Source organism: Oncorhynchus kisutch, linkage group LG11, assembly GCF_002021735.2.
Source record: "Oncorhynchus kisutch isolate 150728-3 linkage group LG11, Okis_V2, whole genome shotgun sequence".
In the NCBI taxonomy this organism is placed as follows: Eukaryota; Metazoa; Chordata; class Actinopteri; order Salmoniformes; family Salmonidae; genus Oncorhynchus; species Oncorhynchus kisutch.
This window is the reverse complement of record NC_034184.2, coordinates 46261103-46279944: the sequence shown is the minus strand read 5'-3', so window position 1 is coordinate 46279944 and position 18842 is coordinate 46261103. Positions and strand designations below refer to the sequence as shown.

At 41.8% G+C, this 18842-nt stretch overlaps 2 protein-coding genes across 11 annotated transcripts in view; one reads left to right on the top strand and one right to left on the bottom strand.

Moving 5' to 3' along the window:
- cpeb3 (cytoplasmic polyadenylation element binding protein 3) overlaps window positions 1–7054 on the top strand; it is a 71002-nt gene extending 63948 nt beyond the window's left edge. For all 8 annotated transcript variants that reach the window (XM_020495003.2, XM_020495004.2, XM_020495009.2 and 5 more), the window contains one exon: window positions 1519–7054. In XM_020495003.2, coding sequence (XP_020350592.1) covers window positions 1519–1746 — 228 coding nt within the window. In that variant the 3' untranslated portion in view covers window positions 1747–7054. The remainder of the gene's footprint in view (window positions 1–1518) is intronic.
- Window positions 7055–8715: 1661 nt separating this feature from the next.
- The window catches only part of btaf1 (BTAF1 RNA polymerase II, B-TFIID transcription factor-associated), a 61168-nt gene continuing 51041 nt past the window's right edge, over window positions 8716–18842 (bottom strand). For all 3 annotated transcript variants that reach the window (XM_020495015.2, XM_020495014.2, XM_020495017.2), the window contains 11 exons: window positions 16625–16792; window positions 16430–16507; window positions 16217–16346; window positions 15624–15765; window positions 13650–13780; window positions 12341–12463; window positions 12021–12173; window positions 10975–11183; window positions 10351–10510; window positions 9853–10023; window positions 8716–9691 (listed from right to left, as the gene is read on the bottom strand). In XM_020495015.2, coding sequence (XP_020350604.1) covers window positions 9545–9691; window positions 9853–10023; window positions 10351–10510; window positions 10975–11183; window positions 12021–12173; window positions 12341–12463; window positions 13650–13780; window positions 15624–15765; window positions 16217–16346; window positions 16430–16507; window positions 16625–16792 — 1612 coding nt within the window. In that variant the 3' untranslated portion in view covers window positions 8716–9544. The remainder of the gene's footprint in view (window positions 9692–9852; window positions 10024–10350; window positions 10511–10974; window positions 11184–12020; window positions 12174–12340; window positions 12464–13649; window positions 13781–15623; window positions 15766–16216; window positions 16347–16429; window positions 16508–16624; window positions 16793–18842) is intronic.

Below are 18842 nucleotides of genomic sequence, written 5' to 3'. Positions count from 1 at the left end.
AGCATGGCCTATCGTGACCAACCAAGACTGGTCGTCTGCCAGCCCAGAGAGACTAGTCTCAGTGGGGGCTGCTCATTCCACACTGCCTCTGTGCTGCCATAATCCAATATCCAACCCCGGTGGCTGGTTGAGCAGGCAGTGTCTTTATTCAGACTACTTCCCTGGGTTGGCTCTACTGTCTGACCCAGGGCCATATTCAGTGTCCAACAGTAGGAGTGCTGATCTAGGATCAGGACCCCCCCCCAATAGCCATTATTACTTAAAAGGTCAAACTGATCCTAGATCAGCACCCCTAGCTCTGATGCGCTTTTTGAATATGGGCCCAGATCACTAGGCCTAGCTGCCACTAACAAGGCACGTAATGGCCTATAGATGAGATCGCTGCACTGCAAACCCTCATTATCAGCCATAGAGATTTGGTATGAGAGAAATCTCTTCTCCAGATCCCTATATTTGGCTGAGGCCAAGGAAAGCCTGGGGGGGGGGCCCTCTCTGCCTGCCTTCGTGTCAACCACCACCGCGTCACACCCAAGTTCTCTCAGGGTTAGTTCATGTTCGTTCTTGTGGTTGAGGCCTAAAGCCTAGTTCACTGGTGTCCATCCACAACACTTTTGTTTGCACGTTGTAATTCTGTTGCGTCTGGCAACACAATCATTCCGTTAACTGTAAATGGCCTCTTGGATTTGTCTTAATGATATGTCAGAATGGTTCAATTACTGTACCTCAGAACAGCTTCATTGTTGTACTCACCGAGGTGATACTGGTATTTATTGGCCGTATTCATCAGGGCACACCATAGCAAAACATTTTGCAACGGAAAACAAAAACGAGCGCCGTTGGACACGCTCAGGTACCCTTTTTTTAGTCCGTTTCCTACCGTTTGGTGCCAAATGAAAATGAGCCTGGTTGCCAGTCTGTTTCTGGCTTTGGCCATTGCTAGTCGTAGTCTTACCAGGGCTGGGGGTTTAAAGAGAACCCTTCATTACACTGTCAGGCTGTATGTAACCAGGGCCTGCTCACACACTGTGTGTCATCTCCATGGAGACACAGATTGGATAGTCTGTCCCTCAGCAACGGTCAACAGACTCCAAATTTCCGTGTGTGTGTGTGGAAGTATACCTGCTTCAGTGCATAAAGAGTACCAGGCGGAAGAATGTTGTGCAACACTTGGACACATGAGTCATTTTGGCTCTTGAAATATTCACCACATCTGCTTTTACAGTGCCTTCCTTACCCATAGAGAGGAGAATAGGAACAGCTAGAGACAGAAACGTATTTGAGAAGTTGATATTTTTAGCCTCTAGGATGTCACAGTTGACATTAAACGGGCAAATAATACATGTAACAGAAATATACATTTCAGAACTCGGCAATGTCTTGCACTTGGTCAAACATTTAGCATTAAAGCATGTGGACTCTGTTTACATTCCGACAATAGAGATTCAAGTTTGAGTTCAATCTACACCTCATGCCAAGAAGATAATAAGCCAGTGCCTCCTTTCTCTGACCTTCCTTCAGGTGGAGGTGAAGCCGTACGTCCTGGACGATCAGATGTGTGACGAGTGCCAGGGGGCGCGCTGTGGGGGGAAGTTTGCCCCCTTCTTCTGTGCCAACGTCACTTGCCTGCAGTACTACTGTGAGTACTGCTGGGCCAGTATCCACTCCCGGGCGGGCCGAGAGTTCCACAAGCCACTGGTGAAGGAGGGGGGCGACCGCCCTCGACACGTGTCCTTCCGCTGGAGCTGAGGGGGTCGAGGATAAGCCCTGCCCCGCGGCCCCACCCCCAACTGCCCCTCAACCCCCTTAACCGGGACAGCGCTACACCCCCCCCCCCCCTGCTCTGCACCCCCTCCCCACCACCTCAACATCAGTGAAGAGGATAACTATAAATACATGGGTCTTTCATTTTCAAACTACACTGCTTGATTACGAACTCATTGTCCAGTGTACCCTTATGATGACAATAGGGTGGGGGGGAAAAAATGAATCGCAAAAGTCTATCTGCTTAGAATTTGCACTTTGGCTCAAAACTCACTAAACACGTATGGGATGTAAGCAAAAAACATATTGTGTTCAAGTCCCCTGTTCCATGACTTGGTGGGTCAGGGTCTCCTGATTATACAGTTACAGTACATATATATTTAAAAAGTATATATATATTTTTGTTTTAAATATATCTATCTAACATATAAAGATAATTAAATTCTATGGGAAAGGAGCATGCACTTATTTAAAAAATGTTTTAGGATATCGCCCCTTATATTACCAAAGGCAAAAATTAAATCCATGCATTCAGAAAACCTAAATAGGTGGCATAAGATGTAGGAAGACTATACATTTATCCAGTAGTCTGGGCCATAGAAGACCAGATTAAAAAAATTAAATAAAAACATGGCTATATTTGCTATTTGCTATATTTGACTCTGAAAATAGTAAAATTAATACCTCATAAGACGCAATCAGATTTTGTTTTGCTTTTGATTTTGTAGGTCTTTATTTTGTTAGGACTTTATTTTCTAGTGTTATGTTGATGTAATGCTGCTGAATAGTACTTTATTCAGGCTAGGGTGTTATAACAACTATGATGTCACCTGGTGTTAAGGATGATGACAGGCTATCATAGGGAGAGGGGCGTCCCTTACGATGCCTAGTATGATGTGGGGTGGGGGAGTCGCCCCTAACTGCATGTTATTTTCAATCAGGTTGCTGCATGCAATAGAATTTCAGTCTCATGTCTACTATTCAATTCTGCCCATGTTTGCACAGCACCAATATAGATGTACGTACAACTAGCATGAAACTGGACTCAACAGGGAAGACAGACTGGTAAAAGAATCCAACACCCCCCAGTGAGAAGTTAACAGCCACAGGGGCAGTATGAGCAGGCTGCTTCTGCACAAGGTGGCTAACATAACCAGATGACGAAACCTTAATATTAATCCTGAATCCAAGTAGATGTAGGATATATCATTTTAAAACTGTCTACGATGTGGGTGAAGTACTTTTCTTTCTTTTTTTTGTTGCAGTGATTGTTAATATAATTGTGCGATTTCTGTTAGTTTTATACCGTACATAGTTGGGTCTGAGTATGCCTATAGAACTGTGATTTCGCTTTAAGTGTTGTTAACGTCCGACATAGAAGTCCTGTGAAACTTCATGAACTAGTGTATGCACACGTGTATATATACGTTCTCTCACACACACACACTCACATTACACCGATGGTTCTCTTTCTCTTAAACATACATACATGTACATATACAGACCTAGTACGCACACAAAGTTTGACCCAAATACACAGAACATATGACGCGCAGACTAAAGTGAGCTTGAATCTGAGAAACACAGAACTGCTGTCTGTACTGTTGACAGGGTCATGTCCCCCCCCAAAAAAACCAAAGAGCTCACATATGTTCAACTTAAACGAACCAACACATACGGAGACCACAGATGATACTGTGCGAAGCATCAAGCGCTATGCCTGTGGGTTTAAAGGTGCAAGTTAGAAACATTTGTACTGTTGTGGTGACAAGGCATACGAGACAGTGATGAGAAGACAGACAGAACATTGAAGCTACTGGAGACTTGTGGTTTAGTAAACTGAGCTCCTTCTCAGCCTGCACATAAAGTTCTCTGGCTACGGGGTTGTGATAACATTGCCAGAACATTGTGTGCTAGCTGGGATTTACCATATTTATCCAGATTTTCCTGCAAAGCTTGAAGTAGAATAATGACCTGCTAAAATGGTGGACATTTTTTTTTATTTATCAAAATGCTATGGAATGGGGTGCAGTTGAATAGGGTGGGTGGGGTGGGAGGTATTGGGTAGTTATAAATGCAGGACAAATAAACAAAGTATTGGCTGCTGGGGTTGGTTTGGGTTTGAGCGGTGGCGTTTGGGGCTAAGTTACACTGGTTTTTAGCAGTTTTGTGGACAATCCAGTCTGGATCCTGCAACATTGTGAGTTGATGTGTCGTCTCCTTTTCTGTGTGTTGCGATTGTCCCATGCTGGCACCCCCGCCGTCCTCTCTCGGTTTTAGTCGCAAAACGGTTTGCTTTAGGACAAACCATTTTGTTTGTTTCTTGTAAAAGTAAACTAATCTAAACCGAAGATACTTTTTTATTGATAGAAAAGTCTACAACAAAAAAAAGAGGCTAACCATGAGTAATAATAAGTCTCCCTATTTAAGTGATTTCTGGGTGTTTTTGTGAGATGTCTTTCCCCGCCCAGAAGGGTTTTCTATGTTTGTTCCTTCTCTATAATAGACGTGTTATGCACTACTCTTTGTATCTGGACAGTTTAACAGTCAGCAATTGTTTTTGTTGGGAGAAAAACAAAAAGTGTGCTTTCTGACTGACATGATCTTTTGCAATACCTCAATTTTGAAATATATTAGGAGAGAAATTGATATTTTCTAAGTTTATTCAAATAAAAAAATATATATATATATTAATTTAATTCTGCCAGAGATGATTTAACAGGTGGTTGATTTTATTTTTGTCATGCTTATTTGCTTTTTATTTTAAATTTTATTTTTTTGAAAAAACAACTGAAGGAGCTAGAGCTTTCTAACTTTAATATAATGACGTAGTTAGCTGAAGTACAGAGTCTACCTTATTACAGAGGAGGTTAGAGTGAGTTTCCCACTGGTCTTATACCCGTGGAAGCACGGTGTCACCAAGACAAACATAACATGAGTGGTAGTGTTCCAAGGAAAATATTAGTCCTAAAAATGGTTGTTCTATATAAATAAAAGTATATCGGGTGAACTGAAGATACTTCCCTTAAGATACTTCCCTTAAGATACTTCCCTTAAGATACTTCCCTTATTTTGTATATTTATAATCAGTCATTTACTATGCTGACCAGAATTGTGAAAGAGATCTTCTGTTCATGTTATTTTTTTAAGAACTTTTTTATGTTTCCTAAAAGTATGCGTTTCATTTTGTTTTGTAAAAGCAACACCCTAATTTTGTTAGCCTGAGATTGTTTAAAAAAAAAAGAGACTTGATGAGGTGGAGAGAAAGGAATGTTTAAAAAAATAAAAATGATTAAGAGATACAAGTGTTTCAACTGTAACTTGTTCGAAAGCCCCCAAGGTGCATCAATTGACTGGTAGCCTTCTATTCACGCAAGACTTGAATTAGTCCCATTTTTTTTAAGGCTAAGAACCTCGATTCTTTGTTGTAATGTGCAATACTGTTTGTACTGTTTGTAAAAAAATATATATATATATGAAAAAAGAAAGAGGCAAATCTTTATTGCAGATTTATTTTCATTGCAAGCATTGTGATTCACTAAAATCATTTTCTACTGTGTATTTACCTACTCTACATGCTAGTACCTTCCAGTAGTAATGTAGCCTTTGTACTGAGAAATTTTTCATTATTTTTAGAGATTTTTGCTAAAAAAGAAAATAATTTAAACATTTACGTATTTTTATTTCGTATTTTCTTTACAGACTTATTCCTCAACCATTAATAGTTATTTCTGGGGGAGACTTTCATATCTGGTCAATGTCATTAATATTATTTTATATTTTTACTTGGAATAAAATCATTTTATGATGCTAATTCTTTAAAAAAGTTACTTTTTTCATTTGTTCACTTTATTTTATTTTTGGAAGCTGAAAAACCTTTGTAATATTGTTACTTAAGTGTGTAGATTTTTTAAATGCAAAGCTTAAGGTGTTAACTCGCTGATGTTGCTTACATTAGTGTGACGATGATTTAAGGAGGGGGGAGGGAAGAAAACTATTACGGTTGGTATTGTTAAGTGATTGGCAATGTAAAACAAATGAACGGGCAATAAAATGAAAAGGCAGAATGTGGTATGTTGTGATGTTGTGGAAGCTGGACAATGCTACTTACCACTCCTACTGCTTCTGCTACTGCGGTATAACCCCACCTTGTATAGTCAATAACATTGTATGGCCAAGATGTCACAACACTTCCACTGATGTGAAACATCACATTAATACCTTTTTAAAACGTTAATCATGCTACATGACCCTCCCTTTAGTTTCAGATGGTGAGTAAACTCCTGTAGGAACCTGAAAAGTGGCTATGTGCACCGGTGAGATTGTATTTAAGAATGATTGTAAATGTTAAGATGAACTGTATAATTAAGTGGAGGGTGTGACTTGTTGGAATTTATTCCTGATAATAGGAGTCATACATCTAAATCTTGGCATGTTTTCTTTCTGTCCCCAAACCACCTAGATTTCTTTAGTCACAGTTTAGTGTGTACGAACTGGCCTTAGATTTCAATTTGAGCCAAGATACACTAACATGTGGTGCGTTCTTCAGGGATGGCATTAACCTGATTTTTGCCCTCATATCCATAGACTATTGGTCCATATGAAGTGTTGTGACATCACCACTTCCTGTACTATAGTATTGTCATCAATAAGCGGAAAAAAACACCAATGCAAATGCTGGTCTGAGAATGTTATTTCTAGCTTGCCTTTTCTACCAGTTTGTACAGGTAGTGTTCTACTAATTAACTTAATCTCGTACTCACCCAGTGCTTTCTCCCAAGGGTCAGTATTACAGTTATACCACCAAGTATTTGTTATTACATTTTATTTATTTGTTAAGCAAACACTATACCCTGGCAATATTAAACTATGTGCAACTGAAAGGGACAGTTTGGATAAAATGGAAATCATGTGTGGTGGAGGAAATTTCATATACCTATTTCATAACGCTTCATGAATGTTCTCTCAGTAGGCACTTCATTTTGTGATCTAAAAAAATATTTAACTTGCTCAAGTTTTTTTTTCTCAGACAAAATCACTACTTTTTAAAAGTGAAGTGTTCATTCATTTTTCAAAGTAATACTTATTTGTTTGATTACTGGTTCTATCTTGACAAGGCTTTGAAATTGTTGACTTGGACCTATGCTTGTCTGAATTTGCAGTATAACTAATAAAAAAAACGGAGCTCTATGCTGCTAATGCTTACTACTACTGCTTCAAGGTTGTAGTTCCCACCTTTTCCCTTTTTCTGTACTAATAAGCAAGTCTTATTAAATATAGTTGTATGACGCTGTGAAATATTGTCGTCTTTTGCATGGCCTCCTTTTCCACCTCTTTCTCTCATCCCTTGATGTTCCGCCTGGAGTAAGGTGCTTGACTGGTGTGTGACTGGAATGGAAAAATGTGAAGTGTTCAAATAAATCTCAAGAACTGAAATACATTTAAGACCTCTGTTACATTAGGGGTTACTGAAGCAATCAATGTAGGTTTATCAGTTTTACTTGGAGGGATGATGTTTAAATCATAGGGGTTTAGTTGTACTTTAGAACGCTCGTTAATTACCGACTGCCTCAGACCACTCGCAGAACAGTGTTCGATGCTTTTCTTTGCTCTTCCACATCGCTATACATAGTGCCAGGTATAAACAATCATATTGACTAAGGGAACATTTGGAATTTGAGTCCACATTTTCAGAAATGCATCTAATCTATAAATCTGATTACAAATGAGTATTTTAATCATCTTCACCTGTCAAAAAAAGTGGGCACAATTTGAATGTGTACAAGACCAGGACAAAGGAGGCATGTTAGAACCAGCACAAGGTGTAATGATCAGGCAGTTTAATCTTCTTGATATCCCACTAGTCGGGTGGATGGATTATTTTGGCAAAGGAGAAACGCTCACAGGAGTGTGCACAAAATTAGTGAGAAAAGATATGTGGATTTTTTTGGGGAAACATGGGATCAACACTTCACATGTTGTGTTCTTCATACCAGAGGGGTATACTCAGGGCTGGCTCTAGCCTTTTGGGAGCAATTTGTTTTAGTGGCAGAAAGAAAAATCAGTGACAAACAAAACCAACGGGTGCACCCTTTTGGTCGGGCACGTGCCCAGCATGCCCGGTTGGCATTCGACCAGGATTACTACACATTTAGATAACTGGCTAGACTAATATACCAATTGATTGACAAGAAACTGCTGGTGCATAGACTAGAATACACAAACTGTTAAATAAATTGAGCGCCAGCCCTGGGTAGACTATGAAAGAAGTGAGATCTACTCAGGGTTTTCGAAAGCTAGGCAGCTTCAGTTAGCCTCATATTCCAGCTCAGGCTTCATCCGTTTCATGACCATGGCTCTTGCGCATCTGCCTGTTTGGAACTGCACGTGGCTAGTGGCCAATGCCAAACTCATTGAAACAATGCGGAAACGTCAATACATGGGGCGAGTCAGTGCCACACTTTAATCACGTATCGTTATTACCGTCTGGTGTGCACAAGCAACCCCCCCCCCCCCCTCCTAATCGAAAATTTGTGCATAACGTTTCAAATCCATATTACCGTGTAATGTGATCAGTATTTTAACAATTTTATACAGCTGACCCAGGTTAGCTTGGTAACGATTCAAACCTGACTCGTAGCATAGGGCTTACAAGTGCAGCAGTGAAACGACTAGTTAACCCGTCACCTGGTCAAACTAAAGCTGTAGTATCACTGAATAGGTGTAGTCATCTTCACTTTAAAGCAACATTTACTTTCCCTTGCTTGTCAACATCATGTACCTCTAAAATTGATCCCATAAATTGTTCATTCAGAGGTAATCTGTGCCATCATTCCTAAATGCAAGAACACACCCTCTACTGGCCATGTTCAAAGTTATATACAGTGTTCTTCAAATCAACATGGGAATGCAGACTATGGGGACAAGACAGAGCACGCACAAAACAGGACGCACACTGAAAGGGCTGTAGAATTTATTATAATTCTATTAGTTTAAACAAAAAGCAGAAATTACAGAAATATTTACAGGTCTGCATTCTCTTCTTAAAACTCTGACAAGTCCTCTGTGTGTGTGTGTGTGTGTGTGTGTGGGGGGGGGCATTTCAGTTTGTCCCTGCAGTGTCATTCAGAGTAACATTTTACAAGGTTGGGGAGGAGCAGCACTGGCCATGACCATAGCTTTTCCAATCATCTACCAGGTCAGTCAACTGATAAAGAGTTCTGTGGTGAGAAAGGTGAAATGAATGTGCTTACACAGGACTATAGGTCCACAACCCAAAACACCCCCACAGCACAATCCAGTAGCCCGCTATAAAGAGCCAGCACACTGGGGTGTGTTCCTATAGGTCAGCTCGCAACAATCACACCTTGTTTTTGACCACATGTCAATAGAGCACTGGTAGTCCTCCAAGAGGGTGAGCGTGCTTTAAGCCTGACGATTATAAGGAGAACCACCACAGGCAGTCCCAAGGACAGACTAGAGGGCCCTCTGTGCCCATGGGAAAAGAGGGCACAGGGTAGACAGGACTGAAGATGGGAAGGCTTTTAGGTGGTCAAGTCAGTTGGCCTTTGGGTGGGAGAATACCGAGGGAGCCATAGGGATAGCCATAGGGGGAGGGGGGTTTGAAAACAGAATCCTTTGGGCGAATGTCAATGTGGCTAAACTTGTGCGTGTGAGGGGGGGGGACCCCATTCTGAGATTAGCATCCTGAGGGCTGTGTAGAATGACCCTGCTAGGCTGGAGGTGGATGAGCATCATTTAGTCTGGCTGGGTAAGAGAGAGGCTAGTGGAGCGTGTGCATGAAGCTATCCAGGTTGTACTCTGTGTCATACTGCAGCTGATCCCACAGGTCCCCCAGACCGTCCAGCACGTTCTTAATGGAGGCTTTCCCTCCGGAGGACGACAACTCGCCCTTATCATCCTTCCCATCCTAGACGGAGAGACAAGTTAGAGATGGAAACACACACGTCGGACAGGCAAATACGGGTTAAATGAATGCGTGAGTGAAAGAGCAGCATGACCATGAAGATGACCGAGAAACTAAAAGAGTGCACATGCGGAAGGGTGTGTACTTAAGGGAGAGCAACTGACCTTGTCCAGGGTGAAGAGGTTGAGGAGCTGGTCGGTGCCCATACTCTGCAGGCTGGCGTTCTCCTGGCTGATGACCGCATTGGCGATGTTCATCTTGAACTTCTGCAGGCCCATGATCTTCTCTTCCAGAGTGCCCCGAGTGATCAGACGATACACATTCACCACTCGTTTCTGCAACAACAAGAGACACCATTACAAATGTCACTTTTCACTACAGACTGCCAAGCCGGTGCGCGTGTTTGAGATCAACTACATTGCAGTCGGCATGCACAGAACCAAGATGAGTGATTCCATGCCTCGGCTTGCTCAAACACACCATTGCCTAATTCACACTATAGGGCTGACCCAAACCGCACTGTGTTGGGCCTGGTTATCGTCTCTGTCCTTTCTAGTACCGTTCCAGCAACTACGGTGGGCGATTAACTAGGCCAGCGAAGTACAGCTTGCCTTGGCTCAGTGTGAAAAGGGGTGTGTGCGTCCATGGAGGCAATAGTGTACCTGTCCTATCCTGTGGGCGCGGTCCATGGCCTGTAGGTCTCTCATGGGGTTCCAGTCGTGTTCCACAAACACCACCGTGTCAGCACCAGTCAGGTTCAGACCCAGACCACCCACGTGCGTGGTGAGCAGCAGCACGTCAATGGAGGGGTCATTGTTGAACCTGAAAGCGAGCGTGACAGAGCACAGGAGATGGCGAGAGGGAGAATGAGGGGATGAGGGCCAGAGCACGCAAGATGGAGGCTGAGAGAAGGACAGTGCCTTTAAATTCAGATCAAGTTTGTCGAGTTGGACATTGGGTGACGTTACAGCAAAGGCACAGACTGTGCCGGAGTCTGGTGTAGCAATCTAAGCTCCTGACTACGGACGCTCCTGACTACGGACACACCTGGCGACGTGGGTTTGAGCCTCGGCTCTGCCTACTGTCTGTGCCCAATACTGGTCTCTTAATCTACTTCTAAGGTGTCCGGTCATAAAAACAAATCACATGGAAGGAGGAGATGGGAGTTTAAAATAAATATTTTTTATATGCTGGGGACACTACTAATCAGAGTATTCCATTATTGCCTGTTTGACACCAACACCATTCATTTGCGTCGCCCAAAGACCATGCTCCTCCTTTATTACCTGGAGACGATGGCGTGGCGCAGGCTCGCCTGCACGCTGCCGTCAAGTCGCAGGTAGGTGACGGTGGGCAGCTGGAGCTTGAGCAGGTCGTGCTCCACGATGTCCAGCATGCTTTTCAGCTGACAGAAGATCAACACTCTGTGTTGGGCAACAACCGCCTCTGTGCCCTCCGCTGAGCCACTGCTGCCCAGACCACAGTCCAACAACAACTGGAAGGGAAGAGGGAGGGGAAGCTCAGGATTACAACTTACTCAGTGTTTTGATCTGTAGGTGTTTAGTATGGAGTTCATAGTGTAGAGTGTAGGCGATAGACCGATATCAGCACCTCACCCCACTATCCCCATCACTGCCACTTCTGAAGCAGAGGAGATGGGGGGGGGGGGGGGTAGAATGGTACCTGTGAAGGCTGAGAGGGGGTAGGGGTTGTGCGGGGCTAGATTGGGTTAATTGTGTCAGCATGCTTCAGTTCGACTCACGCCTAAGCAAGCAGAACTCTGCTAGGCAAAAACAAAGCAAAGTGTGCTCGCATACTCCCTTAAGACAGTCGCTTAAAAACGAGGATAAAAGCGGCAATAGTACTGTTTTGAGACACCGTCACTAGTATACTATTCCTCAAAATAGTCAGAATTAAGCCAACAAAATAAATCTTATTCATCATTGAAGAATCCCTAATGTTGACTTATCACAGAGGAAGGGGCGTAGACTTCAGGTTGCCCCCCCCCCAAAAAAAAAACATTGCTGAAGACCAAAACGTCATGATTTACACAAACCGTTCCAGCTGGGACGCATGCAGACGCCTTTAGTGTAGTGCAGTGTTTCTTAATCCTGGTTCCTTGGGACTCAAACGTTTTGGTTTTTACCGTAGTACCACACAGCTGATTCAAAATGATCAACTCATCATCAAGCTTTGAATCAGGTGCGTAGTGCTGAGGAAAAAAACTGAACTGTGCACCCCTTTGGATGCCAAGACCAGGATTAAGAAACACTGGTGTAAGGAACGGGGAATTAGTGGTACCCAGAGGTAAGGTATAGGGGAAGAGTGGTACCTGTTTGAGGGCTGAGAGTTTAGGCGAATGCTGGATGTCTCGAAGGCTGGAGTGTTGTGCTGCCAGCTGGTCTGTGATGCGCTTGTACTCAGGGTGCTGTGGCAGTAGTACCAGGCCTGGGTGGTTACACAGCTTCCTCAAGTACTGCAGAGCCTGGAGGGAAGAGGACATTAATAACATAAATAGCAAGTAGGGTTTCCACAGACTTAACATTAATGCAGGTCACATTCACATGTGAGAAGCTCAGTGGAGAAAAATACCCGTTTCATGGTCAGGGACAATCCAAAAACTACAAAGGCAGTCACATAATGTGTGTGTACCTGGAACACGTGGCCCGTGGCCTTCAGCTTGGGCTTCTCCTCCTCCTGGGTGGAGGCTGTAGAGATGGTGTCCTCCACACCGACCTTGGCCCGGGACTTGGCAAAGTCCTCATACAGCTGAACCTGCAGATAGAGAGACAGACACGGGGACAGATTGTTTGAGCAATGGCAGGCACAGAACTGCTCATTTAAAAATAACTTAATGAGTAGTTATTCGGGATGAACATTCTACACAGTCCGTCTGCAATGTAGTCAATATTAAAACACGCACGCAGATTGTATGTATACAAGCTACATACAAGGCTTTCATTTAATGGATTGAAAGATTAGGTTTTGTAGCAGCCTCAGCATCTATGGTGACTAGAAAGTGGAAAATACACAAGTGACCAGTCAAAAGTTGACTCATTCAAGGGTTTATTTATTTTGAATAGTGAAGACATCAAAAATATGAAAAAACATTGAGTAACCAAAAAAAGTTCAAAATATATTTTATATATTTGAGATTCTTAAGTTGCCACCCTTTGCCCTCTTGGCATTCTCTCAACCAGTTTCATGAGGTAGTCACCTGGAATGCCTTGTTAAAAGTTCATTTGTGGATTTTCTTTCTTTCATAATGCGTTTGAGCCAATCAGTTGTGTTGTGACAAGGTAGGGTTGGTATACAGAAGATGGTCTTTTACCAAATAGGGCCAAGTCCATATAATGGCAAGAACAGCTCAAGTAATCAAAGAGAAACAGTCCATCATTACTTTAAGACATGGTCAGTCAATCTAGAAAATGTCAAGTACTTTGAAACGTTCAAGTGCAGTCGCAAAAACCATCAAGTGCTACAATGAAACTGACTCATGAGGACCATCACAGGAAATTAAATCCGTTACCTCTGCTGAAGAAGATCAGTTCATTAGAGATGCCAGTCTCAGAAAATCGGCAATTGACTGCACCTCAAATTGCAGCCCAAGTAAATGCTTCAAAGTTTAAGTAACAGACACATCAACTGTTCAGAGGAGACTGCGTGAATCAAGGCCTTCATGGTCGAATTGCTGCAAAGCAACCACTACCAAAGGACACCAATAATAACAAGAAATGTGCTTGGGCCAAGAAACACAAGCAATGGGCATCAGACCGGTGAAAATCTGTTTGGGCTGATGAGTCCAAATTGGAGATTTTTGGTACCAACCGCCGTGTCTTTGTGAGATGCAGTTGTGTTGTGACATGGTAGGGTTGGTATACAGAAGATGGTCTTTTACCAAATTGTATGTACTGTACGTGGCGTTGTAAGTGTTTCAAGGTGGGCCCTCCATGTGGCGTACCTGTAGAGGGCTGAGGTTGCAGTAGTAGTCCTGGATGATCTTGGGGGGCAGGTCCTGCAGCACGTCCTTCTTCATCCTCCTCAAGAGGAAGGGCAGAACTTGGCGATGCAGCGCCTCCATGGCCAGCACTCCTGAAGGGGAACACCGTCATTACAAGATACTAACACCACTGTCAGTGTGAGTGTAAAGACAGCATCTTCAGGGTCATGTTTATTAGGGTACACCGTATGCTACGGAAACCAACAAGGGTTTCTTAAGTACAGATGGCACTAAACTGAAGAAACGGTGAGGTACTAAATAGGGTTGTGACAATACCAGTATCGCAACATACTGAAATTGTGGCAAGGAAATAAAAACAAAGCATATTTGAAAGTCTAGGTTTGTTTGACATGACATGTCACCAATTACTGTTTGAAAAATATTTTAATGACAGATCTTTTACCTAATGGTGTTGTTTTAAACACTAAATCAACAGCACGTGGAGGAGGCATACAAGGTAATGTGGATGGAGAAGGAAATTAATTGCTTTACAATGACCATCAGGATGTACCCTTTCCATGCACACCAAATATATGTTTGCATACTTGCATACCATAGTGCATGGCAGTGGGGGGGGGATTCTTATGACATTGCCAACAGTAAGATTTGAGTTTGCTTTCCGAAAAAGACTAGGGTCCAGATTCACTGCCATCTTTTTTTTTTCATGTTGAAAAAAAGTAGTAAATGTTCCCAAAAATGACATACCCAACTCTAACTGCCTGTAGCTCAGGACTTGAAGCAAGGATATGCATATTCTTGATACAATTTGAAACAAACCAGTAAAGTTTGTGGAAATGTGAAATTAATGTAGGTTAATATAACACCTTAGAGCTGGTAAAAGATTAAGAATAAAAACATGCGTTTCTTTTTGGTACCATCTTTGAAATGCAAGAGAAAAGGCAGTTTCTCATTACAGCCCAGGTGCAGTTTAGATTTTGGCCACTAGATGGTAGCAGTGCATGTGCAACATTTTAGACTGATCGAATTAATCATTGCATATCTGTTCAAAATGTTGTATCAAGACTGCCCAAATGTGCCTAACTGGTTTATTAATACATTTAAGTTCATAATTGTGTACTCAAACAATAGCATGGTATTCTTTCACTGTAATAGCTACTGTAAATTGGACAGTGCAGTTAGATTAACATGAATTTAAGCTTTCTGCCCATCTGATATGTCTACGTCCTGGGATTTTCTTGCTAATCACATTATACTGCGTTTGCTCAACCGTCCCGGGGGGGAACGACACCAATCCAAGACCAATAATTGTTAAGTGCAATTCCTCAGCAATATCTTATGATTGTAAGAAAATTATTTTCTCAAATAACTTTACTATTAAGATATGTTGCTAAGCAACCGATTTAGCTAGCCATCTAGCTATGGCAATCATGTTAGCATATTTCATACTGAGATTCTGTTCTAAAACATGTTCTAGGGTTTAAAATAATCAATACTGAAACGTTCAAATGGAGTTGAGTGAATTAAACATGTTCAATTGCTCTCATGAATTTATTCTCACTGCCCTGAGTTTAAGGGTTTAGCCATCTTGGGAATGAAAAACATTTCCAATAAACGTATTTAAGAAACTACATTTGTTCTTGACCTTTTGCTTAAGGAGAAACATAAATAGCACAATACATTTTTCAAGAACCATTGAGGAATAGCAACTCGCTTCCCTTTCTTCTTAAGTCTAATCGTCAATTAAAAAAAAATGGCAGTTAAGAAATTTCTTAAGGTTTTGTGAATCTAGGCCCAGGGCTGTACCTTTCAAATTAAGAGTTTAATAGGTTAAAGGAGCAAAGAGTGATCCGCGTCGGACTAATTTTTGCCATAGAAAATTGCAATTTCCTCACAACCAATTTCAAGTGCCAAATGGAACAAGATCCAGCTTCCGTGCACTCAGGGCTGATGACCACACCAAAAATCAGATCTTACCGGCCTCCTGCTCACGCGATGAGCTCTTGGCATCACGGCTGGCCAGGATGGGCTTGCCGTAGCGGGCAGCAAACTGGCGTTCTGTGCCCAGGAAGCCGGGCATGAGGAAGTCAAAGAGCGACCACAGCTCCAGAACATTATTCTGGGGAGAGGTGGGAGAAGGAGAAAAAGAGAGTGTGAGTTGTATTAGACTGAAATAAACACTAAGATTTACAAGTGCTCAATGCTTGGGTTTAACTCATCTAAAATAAATCTGCAGCAGAGTAGACAATAAGCACAATCTACCCAACATTACCATTAATGTCACAGGCTTGGCATAAAGTCCTTACTTCATTTCATCCACTAATACACCTGTCAATGTAAAACTAATACATCCAACCAACCCACAGAGTGGAGGAACTAGAACCATTAGGCCAGAATAGAGAAATTATTAGGCAACATTAATCTAATGCAGTGAGGGTCATGGTTTAAAGATTAGTACCAAAACAAACACACTGCAAGTGTGTTAGCAACTTAAAATCAGATGCATTTCCACTGCAGAAGCCTTTGCCCATTCTTCACTGATTAAAATGGAAAACGTTTCATGCCCCCACCTGGATGGGCGTTCCTGATAGGATAACTCGGAAGTTGGCGGCCAACTGCTTTATGGCTTTTGAGAGCTTGGTCTTCCCGTTCTTGATCACATGGCCCTCGTCAAGGATACAATAATTGAATTTTACATTCCTAAAACAAAAAATGTAACATACGTTTTTATAAAATCACTTATCCAGCCTTCCAAATAAGAGAATTATATATAAATAAATCACCTAAAAAAGTCAATGTCGTTCCGTACAACATCGTAAGAGGCTACTACCAGGTTGTGCTTTTTCACTTGATGCTGTAAACTGCAAAACAAAATTTTTACGTGAATAATTTAAACAAATGACGCCGTGTTCTACTCAATCTCTGTAGTGGAATCATGTGCATGTTTGGGTGGGTCAGGGTCAGTACAGGGGTCTTACCGTGCTCGCTCTGTAGGGGGTCCCGTGTAGTGCAGTGGGTTCAGGTACTCTTTGGTGCAGAACTTGCCCACCTCATCCACCCAGTGACCTGTCAGGGTGGGGGGGCACACCACCAGAGAAGGTAGGGGGGTGCTGTCTGCCGCCTTGGTTTTGGCATACTCCTGTGCCCTGTACACAATTAACATGACAACACCTTTTACAACAGAGGAGGCTCTCCAATGTGCTGACGGTGTACATTTGAAATTCAAACTGTGGGCGCGTTTCAAGACAACTACACTGCAGTTGCCTGCCAGATTTCACAATGCCTGGATATGTATTTAGTAGGGATGTAACAATTTAGTGATCCAATTGTGTCGGGGACCGATGCGCATCTTAAACATAAAAATACATTTTAAAAAAATAGGTCCGTGAACCCCAAACCGATCCAAATGTTGCATGCGGTGGTCAGAAAATCGATTCAAACTTTACGAATTGCAGGATCAAATTATTTTGCATATTATTCTTTCTACCCTCAAAAATACAGTTAATCTTTAGTCAAAATGGATGTGTCTTCAGTGTCAAACTTCATGTAACCAGGGAACAAATAAAACAAAATAAATGTAATCTGAGGCACTGATGCGCCCAACCTAAGTCAGGAGCACTAGAAAATAACTAACAAATATATAACTGTTCCATTACTCAAAATGAAAGTAGGTCTAATTAAATGTAATAATCTTAAAGGTAGAATAAACCTCTAGAATGTGGCTCCAAAGTTTATATACCAATTAATACTAATAATTGGTAATACCAATTATCCCAAAGACATTCTTTAAAAAGTATACTCAGACTTTAAGAGCAAATAAAATTTATAGAATACAAAGGGAACATTTTACATCTTCCTAAGTCGGGTGGTTTTAACCTTAGATTTGTAACTGTATCAAATAGCTACCCAAGGCTTTAACTCGCGACATCTAGTTAAATGCATTAAAGAGGAACAATGGGTACATATTGAAGATGCAAATGCTTCTCTAGACTCTAAATCAAAAATCACAACTTTACGGAATAATCCTTGGATAGCTTTTCAGAAATCACTTATTAAAAATGTCCCATGTGGACCAATTTAAGGCACAAGTGACTTGGTAACAGGAAATGCATTTATTTCCATGACAAAATTCAAATGCAATTTGACTAATGTAGATTTAGTTAAACATTACATATCAAGAAATTCAGAGCAACCTAGAGGTAATCTTGTTTGAGTCAGAAAAGGATGCTCATATGATAGGGAAGGTATACAAAAACATATCCAACTAACAATCTCTTGGTTCCAATAGTTTATATTTTCATCGAAGACTTAAAAAGAACTGATGGCACAAGGAGGGAAAGTTTAAGCATAACTAATAAAATTAAGTTCAAAATGTAGACTTAGTCCAATAAACTAACATATCGAATTTAATATACAAGACAATTCACATTCTACAGCACAATGTCAGAGTCATGTCTTACAGTGCATTCTGAAAGTATTTCAGACCCCTTCCTCCACATTGTTACTTTACAAAAATAAAATATAAACAGAAATACCTTATTTTACACAAGTATTTATATAAGTATTCATAAGATCCTTTGCTATGAGACTCGAAGGTTTTCCATTCATCATCCTTCAGATGTTTCCACAACTTGGTGTCCACCTGTGTTAAATTCAGAGCAAAAACCAAGCCATGAGGTTGAAGGAATTGTCCGTAGAGCTCAGAAAGGATTGTGTCGGGGCACAGATCTGGGGACGGGTAACAAAAAATGTCTGCCGCATTTAAGGTCCAAGAACAGTGGTCTCCATTCTTAAATGGAAGTTAGAAACCACCATTCCTAGAGCTGGCTGCCCGGCCAAACTGACCAATTGGGGGAGAAGGCCCTTGGTCAGGGAGGTGACCAAGAACCCAATGGTCACTGACAGAGCTCCTCTGTGGAGATGGAAGAACCTCCCAGAAGGACAACCATCTCTGTAGCACTCCACCAAGTCAGGCATTTATGGTAGAGTGGCCAGATGTCACTCAGTTAAAAGGCACATGACAGCCCCCTTGGAGTTTGCCAAAGGGCACCTTAATGGACTCTCAGACCATGAGAAAAAATATTGAACTCTTTGGCCTGAATGCCAAGAGTCACATCTGGAGGAAACCTGGCACCATCACTACAGTGAAGTAGTGTGGTGGCATTATGATGTGGGGATGTTTTTCAGGGGTAGGGA